Source organism: Archocentrus centrarchus, chromosome 9 (assembly GCF_007364275.1).
Source record: "Archocentrus centrarchus isolate MPI-CPG fArcCen1 chromosome 9, fArcCen1, whole genome shotgun sequence".
Lineage (NCBI taxonomy): Eukaryota > Metazoa > Chordata > Actinopteri > Cichliformes > Cichlidae > Archocentrus > Archocentrus centrarchus.
The window spans coordinates 767,222-793,648 of record NC_044354.1 but is presented as its reverse complement, the minus strand read 5'-3'; the positions used below and the strand labels follow the sequence as shown (position 1 = coordinate 793,648).

The window sequence follows — 26,427 nt, the reverse complement described above, 5'->3', positions numbered from 1 at the left end:
TATAATTGTGCAATAATTTTTGATCGCTTGTCCAATGGCGCCATTCACTCTTTATTGCTTTTATGTCGCAGAATCGTGGTTATAAAGCATTTTTTTACATTTATTTTTCTCATTATTAGCCTGCCATGTAAACCTAATTTATTAACAACATGTTTAGATGTTGATCTGGCTGCTGACAGCCACCAAGCTTGTAAGTAGTTGTAACATTTTCGACATCATTTAACACACAAAGTTACTGTTAGCTTGATTGTTTTGAGCACAGAGCACCAAACTACCCGACGGTTGAACGTGTATCAGTAGGGGTAAGTCTGTAATCAAGATTATGTTAGCTGGAGCTTGTTTCTTGAAGACGTTTCACCGCTCATCCCAAAGTCTTCTTCAGTTCTCAAACCAAAAGGTGGAGAGGCCCAGGCACCACCTCCAGGGGACTACGCCCCCGCCAGGGTTTGAATACAGTGCCTTGAGAAAGTATTTGGCCCCCTTGAAGTTTTCAACCTTTTGCCACATTTCAGGCTTCAAACATAAAGATATAAAATTTTAATTTTTTGTGAAGAAGAAAGCCATTTCTCAAAGATATCCATAAAAAGTCTCGTTTAAAGTTTGCCACAAGCCACCTGGGACACACACCAAACATGTGGAAGAAGGTGCTCTGGTCAGATAAAACCAAAATCGAACTGTTTGGCCACAATGCAAAACGATATGTTTGGCGTAAAAGCAACACAGCTCATCACCCTGAATGCACCGTCCCCACTGTCAAACACGGTGGTGGCAGCATCATGGTTTGGGCCTGCTTTTTGTCAGCAGGGACAGGGAAGATGGTCAAAATTGATGGGAAGATGGATGGGGCCAAATACAGGACCATTCTGGAAGAAAACCTGTTGGAGTCTGCAAGAGACCTGAGACTGGGACGGAGATTTATCTTCCAACAAGACAATGATCCAAAACATAAAGCCAAATCTACAATGGAACGGTTCACAAATAAACGTATCCAGGTGTTGGAACGGCCAAGTCAAAGTCCAGACCTGAATCCAATCGAGAATCTGTGGAAAGAGCTGAAGACTGCTGTTCACAAACGCTCTCCATCCAACCTCACTGAGCTCGAGCTGTTTTGCAAGGAAGAATGGGCAAGAATTTCAGTCTCTCCATGTGCAGAACTGATAGAGACATACCCCAAGAGACTTGCAGCTGTAACTGCAGCAAAAGGTGGCGCTACAAAGTATTAACGCAAGGGGGCCGAATAATATTGCACGCCCCACTTTTCAGTTTTTTATTTGTTAAAAAAGTTTGACACATCCAGTAAATTTCATTCCACTTCACGATTGTGTCCCACTTGTTGTTGATTCTTCACAAAAAATTAAAATTTTATATCTTTATGTTTGAAGCCTGAAATGTGGCAAACGGTTGAAAAGTTCAAGGGGGCCGAATACTTTCGCAAGGCACTGTACCTGGGTGTCTCCACCTTTTGGTTTGAGAACTGAAGAAGACTTTGGGATGTGAGGTGAAACAAAAAGCTCCGGAGATACTGTGACCTGGATCACTGAGAGCCTACACAGACATGATGTTAGTTAACATAGCTACTAAACCAAAGCCAAGCACAAGAAGACAGAGATTATTTTGATCTGTGAATTATGCAAAGCTGCATTAGTAGAGTCACAGATTATTTATCTGATGCTAGAAATGACCAGAATCCTTCATGAACATGATTTCTACCCAAAGCAGATCAGATTGATTTTTATCAACACTGGTGCTTTAGACCACAAATCCATGCTGCCAACACTTTTTGACGACACCGAACAATAGAAACGTGTTTCGATAGAATTTGTGCCTGATATTTGCATGATTAGTGGATTAAACTTTGCTACTGTTTGCTAAAAAAATGAATCCTATTTTTAGCTCCTTATCCACGTTTTCCCTCTGCTCTCCTTCAGTTCTCGGACTCGCTCACGTCGGAGACGACGTTACCGGAGGTCAGAGTCAGAGAGTTCTTCCTGCCAGTCTTCAACAGAGGACAGGTAGGCACCCCCCACCCCCACCCCCAGCCGGCTCCCTCGGTTTATCTTATCAGTCCGAGGTGTGTGCTGAGTTCTTGGTCACACCACGGAGATGACTGATAAGGTGGAGGTGACTTCCTCAGACAGGCTCAACCAGCCCTTATCACAGCTGCACAGAAAATGGCTGCAAATGCTCTCCAGAGATCAATACACTCAATTATAATGACGTATAGAAAAAATATTGGCTGTGTGATACTATGAAAGATGTCTTCTATGGTTCACACCGGGTTGACAGCATAAGGATGTCTAGGAGCCAGAGGAATAACTCGATAGTTTCTGGTATTAATTAATCCATGAACGGTCATTTATCACGGCTGAATGCATAATATGTAAAGTCATAAACACACATAATATTCAGTGAGTGAACCTTTATCCCTGAGAGGTTTGAAGTCAAATCAAAGTCCAGAATTCAAAATGTCCAGATTACTTACTCAAAAAAACAGAAATATGTAGCTGTATCATATATTCTTCCTGCATTTTCATCCAATTAAACCTGTGATTACAGCAGAAAAACAGCAACAAAATAAAATTTGATATTTTTCAGCCTTCAAATTTGCATTAGTGCCACTTTTTATGCCATTTTCTGAAGTGCAGAATTGGCCCTAATGGAAGCCAAACGTCTCTGTCATTTTCCCACAGACACCATCTGCAAAAATCTGTAGTTCATCAAGCGTTTGGAAACCTGGCAGCTGCAGGAGAGGAAACCAGCGCAGCGCTCAGCTACACAGACATGAAGTGGAGACCCACAACCAAATCAGTGTGTAAAATGGCTCCAAAATATCGCTCCATCCTCTCGACTGGCACCGTAAGTACTCTTCAGGACTCTCACGGTGCTTCCGCTGGTTCAGTTCCATTTTCTCAGTTAATGTCAAACAGCTTATTTTCAGGCAGCATGAAATTCCTACAGTGCAGTGAGGCGGCCGTGTTTGGCAATTTATTTTCAATACTAAAAGTATTTTTACAAGGGCCATTGAAACAATATCATGCCATTAATATTCAGCTGAAACATATTTGATACGGCTTAAAGCGCTTCACTGTCCTCCAGGAGGTAAACAGTTACAAAATTAAAAAACTGCCCACGGCCTGAATCTCAGTTCATTTTATAGGTTCTTTATTTTTAAGCATTTTATTAAGCACTTTATTTTTATCAGCTTTTATTTCCCTGCGTTAATAACTAACGTGATTATGGAGAATGGGTAGAAGAGGCTCCCCACATTCCTGCTGGATAAACATGTTGGATAAACAGTGGGATTCGGGTATTTTAAGGCTTATTTCGCCTTCTGTTAAGAAATCATGCTACAATCAGTGTGCTAGCATAAATATCAGACACTGTAAGTGGTAATTCCTCTTACCCTCTGCATCAGTAAACAGATACTTTTCAGTCTCAGGTTTATATTGATAAAAACTGCATATTCAGAAAAGGAGCATCGCAAACGTCCCAGTCCTGGGCTGTCAGACTCTCCTGGTGTTCGGTGCCGGTGATGCATGAACTGTGGCCATATTAGATACCCAGAGCCCTCTTTTAGTAGTGGAGTGAGTCATGAGATGGTCAGCCGGGGGACTGCAGTTCATGTCCTCTTTGGGAGGGTTATGCTTACGCTGTGATCTGCATGGTTTTCACTCACTGAATAAATTTGTTTTCACTGACATTTTACTTTTTGGGTTTTCTCTCTGGGTAGGTGCATACTCTGGGTAGATTTAGGCTACAAAATTAATCGGTTTAATTGAGGAAGGACTGTGGTTTGAGTGGAAATATTCTCTGCAAACTGAAAAATAGCAATTACTGCATTTAAATGTAATGCTGAGAGGTCCTTTGCAAGCATTCATAGATAAGGTGGGAGTGAGAGACCCGTCTCAGTATTACCATAACGCCAGAGGACACCTTTTGTGTATCTGTGAGACGCCGGCAGCTTTGATAAAAGTGCCGTGTTTTGGTGGCCTGGGATTAAGAATGGGCTGAACCTTGATAACTGACAATTGTACTAAATTCAGTGATGGAAAAAAAAAATAGCCAGTCTTATCCCTTAAAGCTGCGTGTTTTCACTTTTTCATTGGAAACTGAGAGCCGTGACACGCTGCACAGGATGATAATAATAATGATGTGATTTTTGTTACTGGCATGGCCTTAAATTGTTGTCTCACAGCAGCATGCAGTTCTTTCTGTAATGGCATCAAAAATGGATGAGACTGCAGCTTCTTTGATTTAGCACTTAAAGCTACAGACAGCGTGAGATGGGACAAAACTCACTTGTTATAGGGCCACTCTGCTTCCTGTATTGACATTCAATATAGGGATTGTGCACAACTCAAACTTTTCTGATCACATCATCAATATCAGGGTTCTAGTCAGAAAAGAATTTCAGCCCGGTGCGTGTGTGCGTTAGGGGGTGGGGGCTAATTAGCACTAGCTTGCTAATGCTAATTAGCATGCTAATGCTAAACACTAGATGCCATGCCAGCTTGCTAATTCAGTGACTGAACAGTTGGATAATATGTATGTAATATTCTGTGATACTGGTTGGTCCTACGGGTCATTGGAGGCACCTGAATCTGATTGGACCATGTGACTTAGATAGAGCGTGTGGATCCCTCTAGTCCAGGGGTCTCAAACTCAAATGACCTGGGGGGGCCACTGCTGGTTCTGTCATCTCGACCATGTTTCTCTGTTGAAAGTCTGGTATCGGGGACAGGGTGGAGTGTGCGGTGTGCACCTGATCGCATGGCGCAGCGCCGGGCGATCAAACGCTGGCTAGAACCCTGATATGGAAGGTGGCTGATCTCAGAGATGAAGGTGAATAATAATCAAATCAATAATGACTGGATCTGGCCCTTTGGACCAAAGAACCAACAAAGAAATCAGAAGACATAAATATCTTAAATCAGATTGGTTTGTCTGTACTTGGATGACCTTTTTTAAGGGTCGAAGAAGATTCAGGTGCAGGTATGTGTTTATGATTTGACCTATGAACTCTCAGTACTCTGAGCATTTTTCCAGGAGTTTCAGATTAATTAGCCCCCTCAGCCCTGCACCTGTTTTATGGCATACTTCCTGCAGACCATCTCAGTGGCTCCAGGATCAGACCAACACAAACACATCCTTAAAGTGAGACCGGCAGATTTTGGATTTCAGAGTTCGGCTCTTTCTTGGAGGTCGAGTTTCCTGTTTTTTTGTTTTTTTTCCCAGAGCCTCAAACATGCAGCTATGTCCTAAAACCCCTTTGTCTCCTGTGTATTGGAGCATAAAATATATTTAACTTCTCTCCAGCAATCATTAAATTATGCTAATTGCACAGACGGATGTTTTTAATTAAACACCACAGGGTTTTAATTGAAATTCAATAAATTAATCCATATATCGAATTATGCCTGGCATTCAATTTCCCACAGTCTTTCAGGAGGACTTCACAGTTGGTTGCTGGGGGTGGGGGTGGGGGTGGGGTGTCTGTATAGGGTTTATTTGTGGGGTTTGATCCGGTGAATAAAGGCACATAATCCAAAAGGTAATGCAGCATGATTTTTGTTTAATATTTCTTCCCCAAAAAAGCAATCCATAAAGGGAAAGGTAGGTATGAGTGGACTAAAAAAAATGAGTGTGGTTGATTGTAAAATATGTCACCATATGTTCATATGGTGAGTTGGTTATATTTGTGCAGTGTGTTTGAGGCAACAGCCTGAAAAAAAAGCACCAAAGAAGCAGAAAAGTGTGAGATTAAATGTTGATCTGAAGTCAGAATATGCTGAGGTGACATTGAATAATGTGTTTATTTTAATATGTATTTCTGTAAGTGAGTATGCACAGATTGTGGCGACTGCTAAAGAGGATGTTAGATGCACAAAGATCTGCTTAAATTTCCCTCAGGGTCGCTGCGCTGTGCTGACTGCAGCCGTGATAATGGGAACGCTTTGGGAGAAGCAGATTCTGGATCAGCCGTGTTTTGGAATCAGAATCAAAGTTTAGTTAAAAATCACTTTTAAAAGGTCACTGCTTTCTTTTCCTGCTGTGGACATTTTGCAATTTAAAAGGAAAATTAAGAAAAAAAAACGTTCTGAATTGAGTGTTCAGAGGTCAGATGAGCACAGACGTAAATGTTCTCGCTCCCCAAAACTTTAACCATTGCACCACTGAGGAAAGAAAAAAAATGCCAGTGGCTCTGGGTTTTCAGGAGAGGGTTAATGTCTTTTTCTTGCCATTTACGACTCTAATGATGCACTTATGTTGCCCGCTCTTCCCTTTTTTTTACACCTTACCTACTTAAGGAGGAAATCTTGATTGGTAAGTCGATGTTATCAGCAGATTTAGGGGTTTACTTGTAGGTCGCTGCAGGCTAATTATTTACTTCTTACAGGAGAAAGAGCACAGTCTTCTGTCCCACTCTGAGGACTTTCTTAGTTAGACTGATGGGATCTCTCTTTGTCTGCAATCCTTTTCATTTCTACATAAAACCCATTTTTGTGATGTTTGTTCAATGTTCTTTAAATGAGGCTTTTCGATGGGGTCTATTATTTACTCTTTTCTCTTTACTCGAATTAGAGCCAGTAGATCCTTTCACACGTACTTTCTCTTTTCTGTTCTTCTTTTCATATACTTGTTTCAGTTTAGACTTTCCTTAAAATCTGTTTTCTTGTTGATTTCATTGACTAGTTGAGTTCAGACTTTCTTTTGAGGTTAATCGCATGCTTCAAATTTGCATGTCTTTATCTTTCAAAGCTTTCTGTCCAAAGAAACAAAGAAATCTCCTCACTGTGTTTTCGAGGGAATATGTGCCTTTGTGCTAGAATATTCACAGTGCATCAAAGCAGGTAGCAGGATCCACGCGTCAGCTCACGCCTGGTTCTAAGCTGCAGCCTGTTTGTCTCTCTGCAGACTTTGTCGTCCAAACCTGGAAGCGAGATCTTACATGGGAACGTGTCTCAGCATTTAACGAGTCAGACTGTAGGTCCGCACGATTACGATTCTGGGAATGACACGTCTTCGCCGCCATCGAGCAAAACCGGTGTTTCTCAGGGGGGTGTCGCTCTTGACAAGAGCAGCAGGTGTCGTCGTGCGGCCTCGCCGGGGAAGCTAAAGTTTGCTGACAGAGACAGTGTCTCTGATTCAGGAAACTCTGTGACCAGCTATGCTTCCCTGTGCAGACCTTACGGGGAGGATGGCTTGTCTGCAACGTTTTTCAGTGGAAATGGAAAGAGGTAATATTTTGTTCATCATCCATGTGAATGAATGCAAGCTTGTTTAGCTGCTGTTTTTTTCTCTGAAATATTACTGTGATGACTGGAGAACCAAGGGAAACATTGATTTTAAAACGATCCCGAATGCAGTGCTGCTTTCTTCACGCAGTGTGAAACATCTTAATGTATGTCCTTTGAAGAGAGCAGATAACCTTGGGGTGTCGGCTAGAAGTTGTGAGATCCCCAAAGGCGGCCGGCTGCTCCGAGAGGAGGGGCGAGCTGTCTCAAGGGCGACCGAAAACCCGGTCCTCCCGCAGCAGGAGCAGGAGCAGATCATCGGGGAGTTCCAGATACTCTGGACGCTACTCTCGAAGCCCTTCCCTGTCATCTTGCAGGTACTACTTTTATGTATTTACTTATGTGTGTATTTAAATGTATATATTTTGCTTTGCAGAAATGTTTATGCCACCCTAATGATCTGATTTTCTCCCTGCAGCTCATATTCACGCTCACTGAGTAATTCAGCTGATCTGAGGCGAAGTGTTGCCAGCCTGAGCTCCAGAGGAAGCTACTCCAGATACAGTCCTGACAGGTGAACTTTACTAAATGCTTCAACTGCTAATTAGGACTCGTTAATGCATGGGAATAAACATATACTGACATTCTCATTCGCTGCATTTTCACAATGTTATGTCTGCTTCCCAGACTACGAGACAGGAAAAGAACAGCCAGCTCCAGAGACGCAGAGATGAAGCATACGCATAAGGTTAGTGCGAAGAAGCGAAGACGCAAATCCTACTCTCCTATGAAGAAGAGGAGGAGAGACTCTCCGAGCCATCTGGAAGCACGGCGAATCACAAGGTACGGCTCTACTGGCCCGCTTATTTATAGCTACAGTTTTACGCCTGAAGGCAGCAAAAACGCACCGTCGGTCCTGCCCCCCCACCTCCTCAGTTGGACGCGTCCCCAACCTGAAATCTTTCACCCGTGTTGATGAGCTTTGTACCTTGAAATGGCATTTAGCCCGAGGATGAGACAAGTGTTGGATCAGGAGCAACCACAGGGGCTGAAGAAACAGATGGCGAAGGAAGGAGGTCTGAAATTTAGAAGGAAGTCGACTATTACTTTTATTTGATGAAGACAGTGATAAAAATATAATATAAATGTATCTATATAAATCAGAAAATACAGAACAGAACACACAGCAACCACAGGAAGATTACAACTTACCAGGAGGTTTTAATTTAAACATTTATTGAGTTATTGTTTCATTGTTTTGAAGTTGAACTTATTAATATCACTAAAATCTCATAAAGATTGCAATCTCCTGTTTAATATAGTTACATTGTATAAGGTTAATGCTGCAGGGATGCGTTAACTGAGGTCTGTGGATATTTTGGAGGCTTTGCCCCCCTGCAGGGAATGAGTCTGTGGATTTTATTACATATTTAAAAGTATGCCTTTGCAGAAGCTAGTGAGGCTCAGCTGTTATGGTTAACAAAGTGTGGATGTGAGGACTGAGTCTTGTTTTTACAGCGTACCCCACGTTAAAGTGAAGTGGGTGCAGAGACTTCAGGGTGAACAAGTGTAAGTGAAGGCATGCGGTGGGCTGCCACTACAAATGAATGTTTGTTTGTTTTTAAATTATGAATAAAGTAAACAGGCTTCCCTTTAAATTAGGGTCTCAAGCCTCGGCTAGCCCACGCATGAGTAACACATGAACACAGTGAGAAGTCAGATTTCTCCATTATCTGAGGGTGAATACTGGGAATAAATTCAGTTGTAGTCAAGAAGCAGGGATGAAGATCGTGAGATCCTGTTTTTCAGGCATCCTGCTGACCTTAAACACGTCACCTATCGATGTTATTTACATTTTAAGCAAAAATGTACAGAATTTCAGCCTGCAGTGACTGTGTTTGGCCAGTAGAGGCAGCAGATGAAATGTTGGAAGATTAAACAGAGTAGTGTCACCATTGATTTGGAATTTTTATGAATGCAAATTCATGTGGTAACAATGTCTGTTTGCATTTTGAATTCTAAAAAGAAAAAAAAAGCTAAATGGATTAAAATAGTAAAACCGTTGCAGTGCTAGAACAGTGAGCTGAAAGATGATGAGTTGATCTGTATAGCTGAGGGGACCTAGAGTACGGTCACTGGAATAAAAGCCCTAAAATACGGTACTATCCGAGGTAGTGATACCTCTGTATCCTTCACAGGTACGGACAGTATCCCGAATTATGCGCATCGGATCTTTGACAGATCCGTTTGGGAGATTTCTCTGTAAACAGCCAAGATTGGACCCTGAAAAATCCAAACTTTGAATAAACATCTGTTAAATATCTGGATAATATCCATGTAAACATCTGTGACAGCTCAGATCTTCCTGTATTCTCTCTGGAAACATTCTGGATACGTGGCAGATCCATAAAGTTGTATACTGCTGGATCATTCCGGATACAAGCCCTTTTTGTCCAGTGGGTAGTAGTTCTCGGTGGGTTCATCCCTAAAACCTGCCTCTTTCGGACCAGACAAATCCATCTGAAGCACTTTTCATGTAAAAATAATCTTTGGGGTTCAGGAAACTGTGCATATCACGTGTTTGACATCCCTTCTTTTTTTTGGCTCTCTTCAGTGCCAGGAAGCGACCCATCCCTTACTTCCGACCTAGCCCTTCCTCTAGCAGCCGCTGCAGCAGCGTGTCATCCTGGAGCAGCCTCTTCACCCACAGTCGCAGCCGCAGCCCGCTGTACAGCCTCAGCCGCAGCAGGAGCCAGAGCCACAGCTACTCCTCCTACAGGAGCTACAGCCGCAGCTCGTCGTGGAACTCAATCTTTGGCAGCCGCAGTCGCAGCCGCAGTCGCGGTTCATTGAACAAACGCAACAAAAGCAGACGTTAGGTTTCTCAGAGAACATCGGGAGACTCTGCAGTCGTGGTTCCTGTTAGGAATGTGGATGTCAGTGGACTCGACCGAAGCTTTCACCGAGGCAGTCCTGCTCACTCTGCCCTCGGACACCTAAAGAGACTGAATGTCTTTGTTTCTTTGTTCTGCATCCTTCATCTGCAATCACGATGGCCTGAGACTGTTCATCTCTTAGATATTTACAATAGAAACTGCATATAAGAAACATTATTCCTGAGTTTACTCCACTAACGTCCCTGTTCGATATATTTCTTTCCAGACTTCTGTGCGTTCACTTTAATTTATTCTTTAACAGTCTGATGTGTTTTCCATAACTGGCACATGATGCAGCTTAATGATGGGTTCAGAAAGCACAGAAATGACTTCATTCCCATTTTGGTTGCAACATATGTTTATGTTATGTATGTTATGCAAGAGCACCAGGTTAACAGATGACTAACGAACTTACAGTATGTCCAGGAAATGAATCATGGAGGTAACGTGAGCAGTTTGATCCACTTCCAGATGATTTCACCGGGATCGTTATCAGGAATAAAGGGAAGGTTTGTCGCTCTGATCTCAGCACTTCACAAGGTGGAGGACAAACATGCTTCCCCCTCCTGACAGCCAGCAAACTGCCTGCCTGCTCAAATGTCAAATTAATTTATCCTCTGATCAAGTGGAAAACAATTGAAATGTCAGCTCGTGAAGTATAACAGAGAGCGATCGACAAAAGGGGGCGGAGGAGGATTCTTTGGATGAAACATCTGATGGACTTATTCTGAGAAAAGGATGTTTTAAAGAACCTTTAAATGAACATTTTCGGCAGTCTGAAGTCTTCATGTAGGAAACGCCGTCTGATTTTAGTTTATTTGAGAGTTTTGTTTTTAGTCTTGGGCACAGAAAAAAAAAAGCCAAACTTTATTTGAATGCATTTACCACACCGCTGGAATCAAACCCACAGACATGTTGTTGCTCAACAGGAGGTCAAGTTTTGAATTGTGCAGCACTATTACATATTTATTACTTATTTAATATTTATTGGTTCATTGTAACTCTCAGTCTTTCTATGCAACACTGTCAGTTTGTAGTTTTTATGGCACGGCTGTAAATTCTTTTGTTGTAAGTTAGAATCCGGCTCATAAACATTGTTCAACACAGACTGGATGAAAAATTGCAGAAAATTATCCTCGATGTCTAAAACTTTCATTTGTTTTTTTTTTTAAAGCACAGTTTGACATTTTTGTAAAATGTGCTCCTCGGATTTCTTTGTCAGCAGATACATTTAAACATCAACACCACTCAAGGCTGCTTAAAACTAATAAAACACGACAGAAGAACAACCAGCAAAGCTCCAGCTAAAGCTATCAAACCTTCCACCATGCTGGAAGTCTGCTGATTAACAACTTACATTTATAAGTATATAAATGTCATTTTTAAAACTAATGAAGCTCGGACAGTCAAAAGAAAATTGATATTTCCATCTGCAGTAATTTATATTTGGGAGCAAGTCGCTGTTATGAAAACTCACTGCTCCTCCTGGAAGCGGCGAGAGCAGCGGCGAGACCCGAGCACAGAACGGTGCAGGTATCAGAGCTGATGCAGATTAAGGAGGAGCGGGGGTGGAGGTGGGTTGCAAAGCGGCTTGCAGGTGTTCAACAACTGCAGACAGACTGAACTTAAAGAGCATGCTTTATGTAACACGAGCTAATTGAAATCTACGAATACCTTTATTAGTCCCACAATTCCGATGCGGGCTGGCACAGAGATCAGCTCACTTGCTGCTCGTTGTGGCTGATCCCGAGTCTGCGGCCTGCCTCAAATAAAGCTGCGCACCCAAAGGAAACCGCAGAAATAAAGAAAACTGTTCATGAGTGGGCGTTAAAGATTGCAGAAGGTGGAATGTGTCACCTTTGGCTAGAACCAGATGGCTGTTTCCTGCTAACCAGACATGAGTGTGGTATGTTCTCATTTGGCCTTTGCACTGCATAAAACATCAAACTATTTCTTCAAAGTTAATTTCGAGGCTGATCCAACTCCATAGTTTGAATCTTGGCTTATAATTAAGAGTTATATTTCTCGATCATTTCAAATCCATCATCCTGTCTGCCTAACAGCTCCAGGCCTGACAGACTGCTCTCTATGCACTCAGTACTCTCAGCTTATTTCCCTGAATGTCATCTAAATTGGAGGAATGAAGGAAATATGAGGCAGGAAGAGGAAGGAACTTGGCACAGGACTCATTCATAAACTATAAACTGATGATGACTCGTGACAACCAGTGTTGACTAGGAGCCATGGGAAGATTTGTGCAGTCAAGTTGACAGATTTTATTTATTTCTTTATTTTTGATGAGCACCCAGGGCGATGCTCCTCCCCTCCCCATTTCTCAGTGTAAAGTTTACATCAGTTCTTGTGCAAAATTATTTTCAATATGTGGTGTAAATATGCATCTGCATTGTATAATTATACAGAGGGTGTGACTCTTTGGATGTTATGGATGAAGAAGACCATCAGTCATCAGACTCTAGCTGTCCTCGTGCTTAAGGTCACTTTGATCATGCCCTTTGCTGTTTTCAATTTTCCAATAACAAGCTCATATAGCAATAGTGATTCAATGTTGGTGTAAAATGATGCATTTCCTCCCCGTTTTCCACATGAACGAGCATATTGCAAAAGCATATTTTTCATACTGTCAGGTTTTATCTTGCGTCAGTGTGAACTCCACATTGTAATGTCACCTTGAGATTGACCCCCCCCCCCCCCCCCCCCCCCCCCGCTATGACCCCATGAAATTTCCTTTTCACTGTGTGTTCAGGAAGCTATATAAAATGATGTTCTGAATGATGATGATTGCAGTCTTGTTTTGTGCACAGGTCGGTTTACAGATTTCATAATCACTAAGTTGAGCTCTTCGCTGTTTTGTTTTATCCGGACTGTGACATCAGCGCGTCTGACGCGAAGCTCTGCGTTATTTTCTATTTAAAAGTGTGTGAGTCACGCAGCATGCGGGACATGTGGTCTCTGCACCTTAGTTTGCTGAAGGGTGGGCTGGGCCTCGGTCAGCTGTTGCGCGTCCACTGCAAAAAATCGTCACATCAGGAAGTCATTTTTATCTTAATTCAGGACTGAACACGTAACTTAATGCTTACAAGTTCTGAAAAGAATAATTGTGTGAAGACCACACTGTTGTGTTTTTGTTGCCGTGTTTTTGTCTTGTGCTTTTAAGATTTAATATTAGTACCTACATGGGTATTTTTTGCAGCGTCAGGGCTCCAGACCCTCCCAGCACTTTCCGGACTTTATTCAGGGCAGACTCGTCGGCTGAAGTATAAAAGCAAACGCCAGAAGAAATGACATCAGTTCAGTTTGGAGTTGGAGACAGTCCGTGTCCGCGGGGGGAGTTTGTTGGTGGCTTACTGAGTAGCAGTGATGTGCCAAACCTAAACGATAGAAAGTTCTCCACACAAAGAGACAAGAACTTATTTATTGATTTTTTTTTTTAAACAAAAGCTTTTTTCTTTTGTTCAGGGTTAATTTTGCACCAACACCAGAAGTTTATTCCCGGATCTGAAATCAGTTGGAGATGGCAGAGGGAGACTTTTACACGATGGGAAACCGACAGAGGTTTCCCAGAGATCCGTTTGGAGAATCGCCATTCAGAGATCAGTCTCCATTCAGGGATCAGTTAGCGTCCCGGTTCATGGAAGATGATTTTGGGATACCACCTTTCCCCGACGATCTGTCGATGGACTGGCCAGGCTGGGCTCGGCCGGGTCGGCTAAGCACGCGTCTCAGCTCCTCGCCCTTTAGCAGCAGTTTACGCACAAGTTTCCCCCCGCGTCAGTCCACGGGAGGCCCCACGTTGTACACCAGTAGGTACGGCGAGCCCTCCTCCCGGAGCTCACCCGTCACTACCGGTGGGGAGCCCTGGAAAGTCTGCGTGAACGTCCACAGCTTCAAACCGGAGGAGCTGCACGTAAAGACGAGAGACGGATTTGTAGAAGTGTCAGGTGAGTCTGGATGTGGCAGCAGAGTCAAAGTGAGGCACTTCTCCTGGAAGAAGAGTTACTGTGAAGTTCAGCGGGGATGAGAGCTTTAAAGGAATAAAAGGGGGGAAAGTGCTGTTTGTAATAAGTGTTATATCTGATGAATGACGCAGTGACACCAAAAGTATTTCATCGGTTCAGATTTATATGAGAAACTGTAAAGTTAGTTCTGCTTATAGAGCACAATTAAAAACAAACTGCTCTAAATCCCTTTGGTCAGGTCAGAAGTTATATTTAAAGCTAATTAAAATTTTGCACATTAAATGGAATATACACATCATAAATGGAGAGCAGTGTACTTGTGAAAACACATATCTTCATGGCTGCAGCTGCCACCGGCAGACTGACGTCATACCCTCCGTCTTATTTAAGAGAAATTAACTGTATTACTTTTGGGAAATATTCGTTCTTGTGTTAAAAAGATGCTAAAAGTTGAAGTGCAGTAAATAATTATTTCATATTTAAATGTGATTAAAAACACAGACGCATGTTCACAGGGTTTCATGGGACTGTGCAGGGAATTTGAACTCCTGGCCCGAGTTTGTCTATATTTAGAAAGATAAAGCATCACGTAAAGCCGCAGCAGCCCGCGTGCATGTGTGAAACACATATTAGGTTAAAAAAAAAAGAACAGTTGAAAAAGTAAAGTCACAGCAGTCGAGCCAAACCACAGAAAGTCACCCAGTCTGGTTTTAAAGACTAAAAACACCTTAGTATTTCCGAGGATCCTCGCTGTAATCTGGCCTGAAATATTCCTTCACTGTGGCAGCGTGACTGACACAGCAGAGTGAAAAGGCCTCAGTGGTATAACAGCATTAATGAGTCTTGATATGGAAGAGTGGGACAGATTTGGGGGACTGGGACTCGCAGGTTGGCAGGCAGATCCTGAAACTCAGACACCTGTTCTGGATTCTTGGAGAATCAGTCCCACAGCCGCCCATGAGCCCGATTTAGATTTAAGGCAAGGCCGTGACAACAGTCTCTGTTTACAATAAGACGAGCTGCTCAGTGCCACTAAACACCAGAGAGAATGTTCTGGAAATAGGACCTCACTTTTTCCCAGCAGGTTCTCCCTCAGTCACTGATTACAGGAGTGAGGTCCACAAATTGCTTCCTTAACTCGATGTTTCAAGAGACAGCTGAATTCCAGGGATGCCCGGGACTGAGGAGGCCACAGAGGACAGCAGCCCCCCCACCCCCCCAGCTCTGAGGGGTTTTTTTAAGCACATTGTTGGTATGCCAGTTGGGTCATTCAGTCAGCGCCATGTTGGGCCTGTCTGCCTCAGGGACTCATCGTGATCAGGACGCGTGACAGTGAATGTAATACAAGCAAGTTTGAGGTGTTCAGCACAGGAATGAACTAATATTTAACATGGAAGCACATCGAAGCACACTGAAGGACAGGGGGCAAAGATTAAATGATGTGCAGTAATAGCTGAACACAAATGTAGTCTGGATAAAGTGCAGCTACATTTTGATGCTGGTGGTCTGTACAGGATCTCCAAGCAAGGTTCCAGCTCACCAAATTCACACGTGCAACAGAGGGGGGGACAAACAGACAGGTGGTGGTGGTGGTGGCTCCAGAAAGGAAATGTCAGTACGTGTGTTTTGTTCAAATTCCTAAAAGTAGTTTATTTATATCTACTGGGTGTTGCACAAATAATGATGCTCAAGCAGGGGCGTAGCTTTGGTATTAAAAGTGGTAGGGATGTGGTCTTGGGGGGCAGGGTGGTGCCTCGCTGCTGAATCGGGCTCGGGTGCTAATTACACCTGTGGAGCAAATATTGGTAGGGACATCTCCCTAATTCTACACCTGGTCCTCAGAGAAAGACCAGAGACTGTACAGTATGTAGAAGCTGGTTTGTGAAGTCCTATAAGCCCTGATTTTAGCCTTTTAGCATAATAATAGAGCACATTATTTAAATATTTTCCCAAATTTGGTAAAAATAAAGTAACTTTTTATCTGCCTGCTTGGTTAGCAGGATGTTTCGCTGTATACCTGCAAGTAGTAACATAAAAAAAACCCAACAATTTCACTCACCAAAACTGAAAAAGAGCCTTTTAGACTCTGTAACTACACAATAAGCTTTATCTGTCAGACTGCATTAAAATGCTCCAAAGGGCCTGAATTAGCTCAGGTGAAAGCTAGCAGGCAGCTCCCAGCTGTGGCCACGCGTCACAGATCACAAACTTTAAGTCTTATTACAGTTTAAATGTGAGTTATAACAAATTTAATTGTTATGAAGAGGTCTGAAGTTATAACTTTTGCAGATGTAACCTGAAATGATGAATGTCAGAAGCAGTGCTGAAAAGGGCAGTAAATGAGTAGCGTGAGCTGTGGGCTGATCTTTAACCTGCACACAGTCTGCAGTGACCTTGGCTCAATGAAGTGACCTCAGCACAGCGAGTACCTGCAGAAAAACTACAATTACTGCAGTAAAAGTGTATCTGACAGCCAGTGGGGCTGAAGTTTATGTCCATGTCTCCTTCTGTTACTAAGCTATGTTGCTCGGTAATGGCCAAAAGGGTATAATGTCATTATTTTATCATATTAGATGTTTTACGATATTTCATCATGAGTAGAATGTGTGGCATTAAAAGCTGCATCCTCTATCTGCAAATATGAAAACTGCACCCAATGTCCTGATATCTGTATCCTCTGCATAAAAACCCCACAAACATGAAGTATCACACATCTGGAATCTATAATCTCTGTCGTAAGAAACGAAACAATGAGGACAGCCAAAGACTTGTTGAACAACACTTTACTGAACCACTCCCTGAGTTTGTGCTTAACTCATGAGGACGTTTTCCTAATAATCCCATGACATCACTGGTGATCGTGGCTCCCTCCTCTCCAGAGCGTCACATGTTGTAGCATCAGTCTCTGGAGTCGAGCGCTTTGAGCAGCCAAGAAGCGTCACTGCGGGGGTGCAGGGTAGCACAGGGTCCGGCCTGTCGAGCGTACGGAGGGGTCGAGGGGTGGGGCGGCAGCAGCGGCCCAGGAGCAGCTGCTGCTAAGCCTGACAAACAGACCAACCATAAACGGTGAAGGAGGCAGAGGTACTTCTTAGTTTTGTTCTCTCCAACACGTCCTGCTCTTTCTGAATCGTTCTAGGAAACAACCAAAGAGGAAGAGAGAAATCATTTTAACACGTTCACTGCAATCCCAAAGCAAACATTCAAGAGGGAACGAGCAGCAGGAAAACTCTGACGTGTGCCGAGCTTTGAGCTTTTTTATTTACACCACGTTAAAGGTCTAAAAAGTCAGAGCGGTGTCCATTTGAACCGGTGACTGGGACATTTATAGTGCATGACCTCAATGAATCATTGCATAATGCCAAATGAAATAATTTCTTAAGTCATGTTCGCTCATTTTTCCCAAACAGGAAAGCATGAAGAGAAACAGGAAGAAGGAGGAATTGTGACAAAGAATTTCACAAAGAAAATACAGTGAGTATAATTCAGCACTTTCACAATCACTGATGGCTGCATCATTTTTTCCTCATAACAGATGAAAAGGCTCCAGTTTTCATCATGTATGGCTGCATACTAATGCATCTCAAACACACAGAAAATCATAATGTGGTGTTTGATTGGCCGGCCACCTCTGCTGACCTGAACCCCGCGTTTATCTCAGAAAATAATCCAGGAATTTTTAGATACTGGATCGAGTAGGGGTGCAGGTCAAAGTTCAATTAACAGTCTAGAATTTTGAACACAAGGAAACAAGAAAAACAACAGGAAGACCAGGAACACTAAAAACCAGCTGGAACGCTTAAATAACAAAACAAGACAATCTGACTGCAGGTATATTTACTGATGAGACCGTTTACTGACTGAACACAGGTGTGGCACTAAAAGGGTGGCAAACAGAACAAAGCCTGGAAGTAGAAATTTCAAAATAAGGTAGGAAATACCTAATACAGCACAGGAGAAATGAACACAAGGAGGGAAACTACCACAGGAAGAAAGTACAAGTGACAGCAATAGGCCATAATCAGTCATCACAAAATAAAACAGGAAGTAACTAAAGAGAAACTCCTCGCAATGACGTTAACCTTATATGGCCCTCAGTGCTGCCCCCAGTTTACTGTCTGAAACAAGCTCCTTTCCCTTTAAATCCACCTGCCTTTAAGACACTTTCCTTCTGATTGGCTGCCCCTCATACACAGAAGGTGGGCGGGGCTTCTGTGCTCACAGCCAGAGAATAGAATAGAATAGAATAGAATGCCTTTATTGTCATTATACAGAATGTACAATGAGCTTGGAAGGCCTCTCCTGTTCAGTGCCATGCAACAGAAAGTCACACTTTCTAAAATATAAATTAGAACTTCTAGAAATATACAGAAAATAAAACAGAATGTATAAAAATATATACATTGTAAAAAATAAGATAAGTATATACATATAATAATGAAGATGGTGAGTATTGCACTAGTGAATGAATACTGGATATTGTACAATATAGGAGTGTTAGATATTGTTCAGTATGAATGATATAATATTGCACAGAGACGTGGGTGTTGCACAGTTACAGTGGGTGAGTGTGAGAGTTCAGGGTGGTGATTGCTCTGGTGAACAAACTGTTCCTGAGTCTGTTTGTTCAGGCTTTGATGCACCTGTAGCTCCTGCCAGAGGGCAGCAGGTCAAACAGGTCAAAGCCAGGGTGTGAGCTGTCCTTGATGATGTTCCTGGATCTGCTGATGCAGTGGGAGGTGTAGATGTCCATCAGGGAGGGGAGAGGGCAGCCAACGATTCTTTGTGCTGTGTTGACTACCCTCTGAAGCCTCCCCCTGTCTGGCTCAGTGCAGCTGCCGTACCATACTGTGATACAGTACGTCAGCAGGCTCTCAGTGGATGAGCGGTAGAAGGTCAGCAGCAGGTTTGAGTCCAAGTTGTTCTTCCTGAGGACCCTCAGGAAGTGAAGTCGCTGCTGAGCCTTCTTGATAACAGCTGTGATGTTATCTGACCAAGAGAGATCAGCAGAGATGAGGACACCAAGAAACCTGAAGGTGTGGACCCTCTCCACACGCTCACCAGAGCTGCATTCCTCAGATGAATAATGTTATAAATATCTGTTCAGTTACATAATATAGAGCCAAGAGTTTACAGCTGTCTGAAGCCTGAGCGTTTGCATCTTAGGGATTATCTGTGACTTCATCTTTGGCTATGTTCAATAAGAGCATCCAGCACTGCAACAGCATAAAGGACAGAAACTAAAGAAAAGCATAACAGGTGCTCTTTAAAGTCACAAAACACAGTATTTATCAGATTTCTGCTCCCCAATGCTGATATTTGAAAGAAGGTTTAGGAGTGTTTATGGGAATTTCTGACCATTCTTCCAGAAGCACATCTGTGAGGTCAGACACTGATGTTGGAGAGAAGGCCTGGCTCACAGTCTCTGCTCTAATCCATCCCAAAGGTGTTCTATCAGGCTGAGGTCAGGACTCTGTGCAGGCCAGTCAAGTTCTTCCACACCAAACTGGCTCATACATGTCTTTATGGAGCTGCTTTGTGCACTGGTGTGCAGTCATGTTGGAACAGGAAGGGGCCATCCCCAAACTGTTCCCAGCTGCTCAGCCATGGAAACCCATCCCATGAAGCTCTCTACTCACTGTTCTTGAGCTGATCTGAAGGCCACATGAAGGTTGGACGTCTGTAGTGATTGACTCTGCAGAAAGTTGGTGACCTCTGTGCACTATGACCCTCAGCATCCTCTGACCCCACTCTGTGATTTTACGTGGCCTACCACTTTGTTATAATCCCACTAACAGCTGACTGTGGACTGGACTTGTTGCACAGGTATCATCCTATCAGGGTACCACGCTGGGATTCACTGAGCTCCTGAGAGCGACCCATTCTTTCACTGATGATTGTAGAAGCAGTCTGCATGCCCAGGTGTTGGTTTATACACCTGTGGAAGTGACTGGAACACCTGAACTCAGTGATTGGGATGATGAGTGGTCATGTTTGGCAGCACAGTGTATGTAAAGTTAAAGGCGACCTGTCCAGGGTGTACCCTGCCTCTCAGCCTATTCCAGCCAAATTGGAGAAGTGGTTGAGAAAATGCAAGTTAGCTTACACGGGTTTCATTTTAAACAGTCCATTAGAGCAGAGATCATTATGTAGTTTGAAAATTACAGATTAAAAAAACTCAATGAGAGAGAAGAAATGTGGAAATGAACAACATGAAAACATCCTGTGATTGTTTTTATGTCTCAGAAATGTAAAAAAGTGGGCGACTCTGCATTTCTCTGTTAAATGTTTTAAAACAGCTGCTCCAAAGTCGCGTTCAGTTGTTCAGTCCCTGCACGACTAGAATCCTGAAGCAGCTTCTACACAGACAAAGCAGTACTGGTACACAGAGCAGGAGCCTCTCACAGAGAGTATTCATACGGTAACTAATCCCAGCCAAACGAGCGACACAATAGTTTCCACAGGCTGCCTGCCTCTGAGCCTTTGCCCGTTTAATTGGACAGTGGAAAGACTTCAAACAGAAGCGATAATTGTCAGTGCAAATCACCATCTCACTGCCACATCAATCCAGTTTAGCTAATGTCATACTGGCTAATTAATAAGCAGGTGCTCGAGCCCCTCGCTGTTCATATCACAATATTTTTAATTGGAATGCCTTCAGATCAGGCCCAGGCTCCTCAGCTGGGCAAACTTAGGACACACTGAACATACGGAGAACAGGAGTGTGTGCTGGAGTCAGTGGGTCGTATATAAATAACTGTCCTCGATACACAAATACTGTAGCTGTGTGAGAATGAAGAAGACTGAGACTCAGCATGATTTGATTGGTTCATTTTGCTTCTTCTTGCATATAAACTTTGTTTGGTAGCAATAAAGTTTTTATGCAGATTTCTGTGACTTGTATCAGCATTTTAATGTTAGAGCAGGCAAGTCTGAGCTAATTATAACTATCCTGCATATTTAAAGTCCTTGTCTGCAATGTAGACAGCTTTGTTTTTGTTAATATAAATATAAGACAAAGGTATAAATGTAGATGTTTATCTGCCTGCTGATTCTGTTTGCACGCCCATTGAATAATTCACAACAACAAATCTCACACCTGAGGTTTTAACACTTCCACCGCTTTCAACCGTCTCATCCATAAGTTTAATATCCAGAATAAATACTTCTGGAATTTCATTTAGCTCGTCCCAAAATAATAATAAAACTGGGCTACCTTAAATGGGGCCCTCCATGAAAAGTTAAACATCCCTGATGTTAATGACCTCACTTCCTGTTTGGCAGGAAATTGCCATCAATTTCTATTGTGACTGACCAATCGACATTCCCTAAAAATGAAATTCCATCTGACGGCACCCGTTTAGACAAAGAATGAGAAAAATGTGACCTGTGGGGAAAAAAATCCCATAAAGTCCAGTTTGATCTAAATTTACATCATAGTCTATTTTTCTTTAAAACTTTCCATCTTTTTGTGAATTTGTGAAAATGCACCGATGGCACTGAAGCAGACGTGAAGCAGGGGATTGGTCTCCATCACGTTATACAAGTATTATTATTTTATTTTTACTGCTTGGCTCAAGGGGCAGAGGGCTAAGGCAGGGACTCCAATGGCAGAAGAAGTAAGAAGATGATGGATATTGTTTCGACCCTCAGGATGAACATAAACAGGTTAAGCCAAGTTTTACAATTATTGAGACAAAGATTTAAGAGGAACAGATACTTTGGAGAGCCCGCTGGCTGCGAGAAGGGGAGATGGTTGGAGGTAGATCAGGTGACACTGAGGAGCAGGTCCTTGTTTCTGAAATGAGGAGGAAGGAACACCGATGTAAGAATAAGAAAAGGCACAGAGAGTAGAGGAGTTTTGCTTCTTGGCCTCCAACAGTGGCACAAACACTAGTAAAAAGTAACAAATGTAGCGTCGCCCAACTGCAGTAAATAAATGCAAAAAGTGCAAAGAATAGACGGCTCAGCTTAAGCTACCTGAGAACTCGCAGGAGAATTCTCCTGCTCTCCAAACTGAGAAATTTGTAAGTTATTAACAGAAAATATTGTTAAATCAGCCGCGGGGGCAAAGGCAACTTTCGGACCTCGGGTCATCGACGACAACCTTCCTCAGCTGGTCTGTGAGTGTTTTGTTGTTCAGTAATCTCCTTTTCTGTTTGCTTCTGTTCTCATAAGACAAACGATCCTGCTGGGCGGACTTAGCTGAAGTGTGTAGTGTGTGGGATGGAGGAAAGGGTCGTATGTTCTGCACACACATTCACGGTCTCACTCGTCTCCGTCTCCGAATCTCTGCAGGGGAAAAAAGAATATTGCCTCGTTTTTTGGCAGCTTTACAGAATCAATGCTTGAGATAAACTGTACGCTTGCCAAAGTTAAATAAACTCCCTGAGCCGGACAGATAAGGGTTCTGCTGCAGTCCCACGTAAAGGGCCGGCTGAGTTATTTGACTTTGTCAGAAGGGGCACAGATACATGTGAACTGATTACAGTGATTCATATTAATGCTTTCTTACACAAACCGTGCTCGCTCCAAAATCCTGTTTGAATTATTTCCTCAAAGTGATGACAAAACTTCCAGGTTTATTTTTTTGGTTTTCATGAATGAAAGATGAATGAAGATGCTGATGTCATCCACCTTCATCCACCTTCATCCACCTTCATCCAGCATACAGACAGCAGGAGTTTGTCGTTAAAGCTCTGATGTTCTGTTTACTGACCCCACGTTGCTCTTTTATCTCTCTATACCTGTTATTTATCTTGTTCTATCTAAACTGGCTTTACTGTAATACCTCTGCAGGATACTGTATTGCTGCATTCATGTTATTGTTTTCCACCCATTGCCAACCCTGGAGTTTGTTTTTGCGGCTGGTCTCATTTTTGGTTTTCTGGTGTTTGTTGCGTGTTTGTGATCTCAGGCCTGAGATGTGTTATTAAAGGTCATATTAAGGCTCAGTGACACTCTGTATGTGAGCTGTGTGTACATAAATAGACATGACTTGACCTCTCTGCCCTCCTGCTCCTGTGAGGTTCCTCTGTGTATTAGAACTTGTACTTCACAGTGGAGTGGTGTCAGTGGAGGGTCCTCTCTAATTAAATGGAGGGGAGGGCCACGAGTCTCAGCCTCCAAACACACCAGTCTGGTGTTTATATTAACTCCCTGAAACACTTGGCTGCTCACACAGAAACCCTACAATAACCATATTTGGCCACACTGACAGAGTTCACTCCACCACCTCCACCACCAGCTTTCAGAGTACTTTCAGTTCAAAGTAACCTGCATATATATTTTTTGTTTTTAAGGATTTAAATTAACTTACTTCCCAAGCATGAATCTGTTGTTTTAAGTTTCATTTAAAGTATCATTGTTCTAAGTGTACGTGCAGTTTTAAACATTGTAACCAACAACACTTTGTGTCCTCCTGCAATCATCGCGCTCTGCTCTGGAAAATCAAACATATCTGCACGAGAACAACAACCTAAAGCAAACAGTGAGAGAGAAAAATGCTTGAGACAGAATTAGCTGCAGATTAGGGAAGTACACAGCATCAGAAATGTAACAGACAAAGACAGTCTCACAAACTGAACCTGCAGCTGGATGGAGGTCATGTGTTTTCTCAGGGTGACTGTTTTTAAGTTGGTTTTTCACCTGGAAATAAACCACTAACAATAATTCGACTGAAGGTTGTTCATCAGCATTAAAAACTATCAATAAAAACTTCCAGCATTCAAAATGTAAAACTCTGTTTGCTCTTACAGGGTTTTATTTGACCTCTGAGTAGGAAGTGAACTGTTCCTCTAGGCTGTTTCTCCTCACTGCTCTCCTTATAGTCTCTGCTCTCCCACACACACTCTAAAACACACTGAACACACACAGCTTAAAGATTCCTGGCCATATAAACATCTTCCAATAAACTGCATTAAAATAATCAAACTTTTTTTTCCTGAACTTCTCTCCTGTGTCATCAGGATCCCTACAGATGTGGACCCTCTGACGGTCTTCGCCTCTCTGTCCCCTGAGGGCGTCCTCATCATCGAAGCTCGGCAGACGCCTCCATATTACCTCTTCAGCAACGAGGGCTCCCAAGGTGGTGAAATGCAGGAGGTGGAAGCCCCCAGGCCCCAGGAGGCTCCTCTGGCCTGAACACGTCATTCTGCACAATCAGTTACGAGTTTGATGTGAAATGTGTTGCCATAGCTTCATGTTGTTTGGCACCTGGAGGTGTTCGATGTCCATCAAAACAGATTTATACTTCTGATTTTTCTTAAAGTTCTCTTAATGAAATTGGAATTCACTCCTCTCTAGCAGTAACAGTTATTATCATCAGTTCGTAGTTCTGCCCGTGTCAGGGAGTTTTTAATAAAAATACAAAGATCATAGGAGGCCGTGGGTGGTTACTTTATGATTTAATTTCTGTCTGGCTCAGTTTTATTTGTAACTCTTCATATTCAGAGTCAAAGATTTTTTTTTTTTTTGATTGTATAAAGTGAATTTATTAAGTGTAGCAGTCTTTCCAACATATATTTTATTCAAAAATAATCTTTCCGAGTGCCTTTGCTTCCTTCGGGTCCTGCAGGTGTTTTTTATTTAACATAATGTCAAAACAAAGGTAATATTATGACATGTCTGTGTATCCCAAGGGTGAATTTTGTGCATTAATGCATTTAATATATAATAATCTTCCACAGTGTATTGTAAATATAATAGTGCCAATTTATTATAAATCTTAATCTGAAATGTTCCACATTTTGCGGTGTGGCTCGACGTTGTCTTTTCTATTTGAGCTTTAAGGAAGACAGCTGCACGACTGTTGGAGAGGACAGACTGCCGTGTTTGCCAAAGACGTTTGTTTCCTGATGTCTTTGTATTGACTGATGCAATAAACATGTCCAGCCAATCGCCCAGTGTGTCTTAACATCTGTGTCTTTCATTGAGAGCCGTGCCGCTCGGGGGGCCGGTTCCAGGGATCCCAGAGAGCCTGTGGTGTTATTGTTGGATAAAAGAAGGAACTGGGCAGCAGATTAGCAGAGGGCTTAGTGCTGGGCGAGGTTGGCGCCGCTGTGTGCTGCAGAATGGGCCGAATTCATTGAGGCAGCCCTGCCAGAGCTTTTGAATGTAAGTGCAAAAAAAATAAATAAATAAATAAAATCTGGGGCCGTTCCACTGCATGTCGTGTGATGCAAAATAATGAAATCCTCTCTGTGTATTGGAATCGAGCGGGATGGTCGGTTTGAACTGAAAAAGTTTCCAAACTGGAGCCACAGCTGGAAACAACAACAGCCTTGCACTGTTTGAGCTTTCCAAAGTCACCGCTGTGTGTAAGCTTACATGAAGTGCTGTATTTAACGCTATTATAATCATGGACTTCAATTATGCTGTTGCCATGGCAGCAACAATACTGGAGTCACACCAGTTTTTTTTTTTCTTTAGGTAATTGTTTCATATTGATGTGACAAATGCACAGCTGTGCAAACAGAAAGCACCTGATTGGTGTCAAACCCACAGCTGGATTGTTCCAGAGGTGATGGAGAATCTCATTCTATCAAATGTGATCACGTTATTCATAAGGAGCTTAAAACTACACAGGAAAATACATTTTTATGTTTTTGTAAACATAAAACCACGCAGACATTAATAACTGACACACAACATAATGTTTTCACATGCTAGTGCTTTATTGGATCTCCACAGCATGGTAATACTGCTGTTATACCTAATGACTAAAATGCATCTGTGAGTCTAGTGCAAGGCGAGCTGTGCAGGCTGTTTCAGTATTTTGTCACCATAAAGTTGTTTTTACTGAGTGTGTTCTTGCTTTATATTAGCCACTTCCAGGTCCTGGACCTGCTCCTCAGGCTGGGTGATGTCCTCAGCAGCCTCCCTCGAGCCTGCCATCACCTGTAGCTCTTCATCCTCGACTGACCCTTGGAGTTCCAGCTCTTTGGATGTGTCTACGTCTGGGCTTTCTTGGCTCTCCAGCGTTTCATGGTTTGTAGAAGACTCTTGAAGGCTCTCTGTGCCTTCATCACCTACGGGCACTGAAGGGTGGGACTCTCCAGCTGACTTTTCAGGAGTCTCCTCCTCTCTTTCCCGCCCCTCGTCATGCTGCTGAAGCCCCACAGCGGCACTACCAGGCTGGCCCTCATCTCTGTGGACATCCAATGAAGAGCCTTCCCCGTGATCCTCTGAGGATGCAAACTCTGGGTGGTCTGTTGCTTTGCTGCTCTCTTCTTCTTTCTCATCTTTCACCTCTGGTTCTCCATTGTCCTCCACCATCACCTG

The 26,427-nt window shown here is 42.8% G+C and overlaps 2 protein-coding genes across 2 annotated transcripts in view; both read left to right on the top strand.

The window, feature by feature from the left end:
* srrm4 (serine/arginine repetitive matrix 4) overlaps nucleotides 1-12,867 on the top strand; it is a 62,820-nt gene extending 49,953 nt beyond the window's left edge. The window contains exons 7-13 of the mRNA XM_030738123.1: nucleotides 1,929-2,012; nucleotides 2,691-2,856; nucleotides 6,916-7,238; nucleotides 7,418-7,612; nucleotides 7,714-7,809; nucleotides 7,923-8,078; nucleotides 9,850-12,867. Of these exons, the coding sequence (XP_030593983.1) occupies nucleotides 1,929-2,012; nucleotides 2,691-2,856; nucleotides 6,916-7,238; nucleotides 7,418-7,612; nucleotides 7,714-7,809; nucleotides 7,923-8,078; nucleotides 9,850-10,114 (1,285 nt within the window). The 3' untranslated portion in view covers nucleotides 10,115-12,867. The remainder of the gene's footprint in view (nucleotides 1-1,928; nucleotides 2,013-2,690; nucleotides 2,857-6,915; nucleotides 7,239-7,417; nucleotides 7,613-7,713; nucleotides 7,810-7,922; nucleotides 8,079-9,849) is intronic.
* A 605-nt stretch (nucleotides 12,868-13,472) lies between these two features.
* Nucleotides 13,473-25,061, top strand: hspb8 (heat shock protein b8). Its single transcript, XM_030736963.1, has 3 exons — nucleotides 13,473-14,130; nucleotides 17,556-17,619; nucleotides 24,114-25,061. The coding sequence occupies exons 1-3, from the start codon at nucleotides 13,704-13,706 to the stop codon at nucleotides 24,286-24,288; spliced, it is 666 nt and encodes a 221-aa protein (XP_030592823.1). The 5' UTR covers nucleotides 13,473-13,703; the 3' UTR covers nucleotides 24,289-25,061.
* Nucleotides 25,062-26,427: the final 1,366 nt, after the last annotated feature.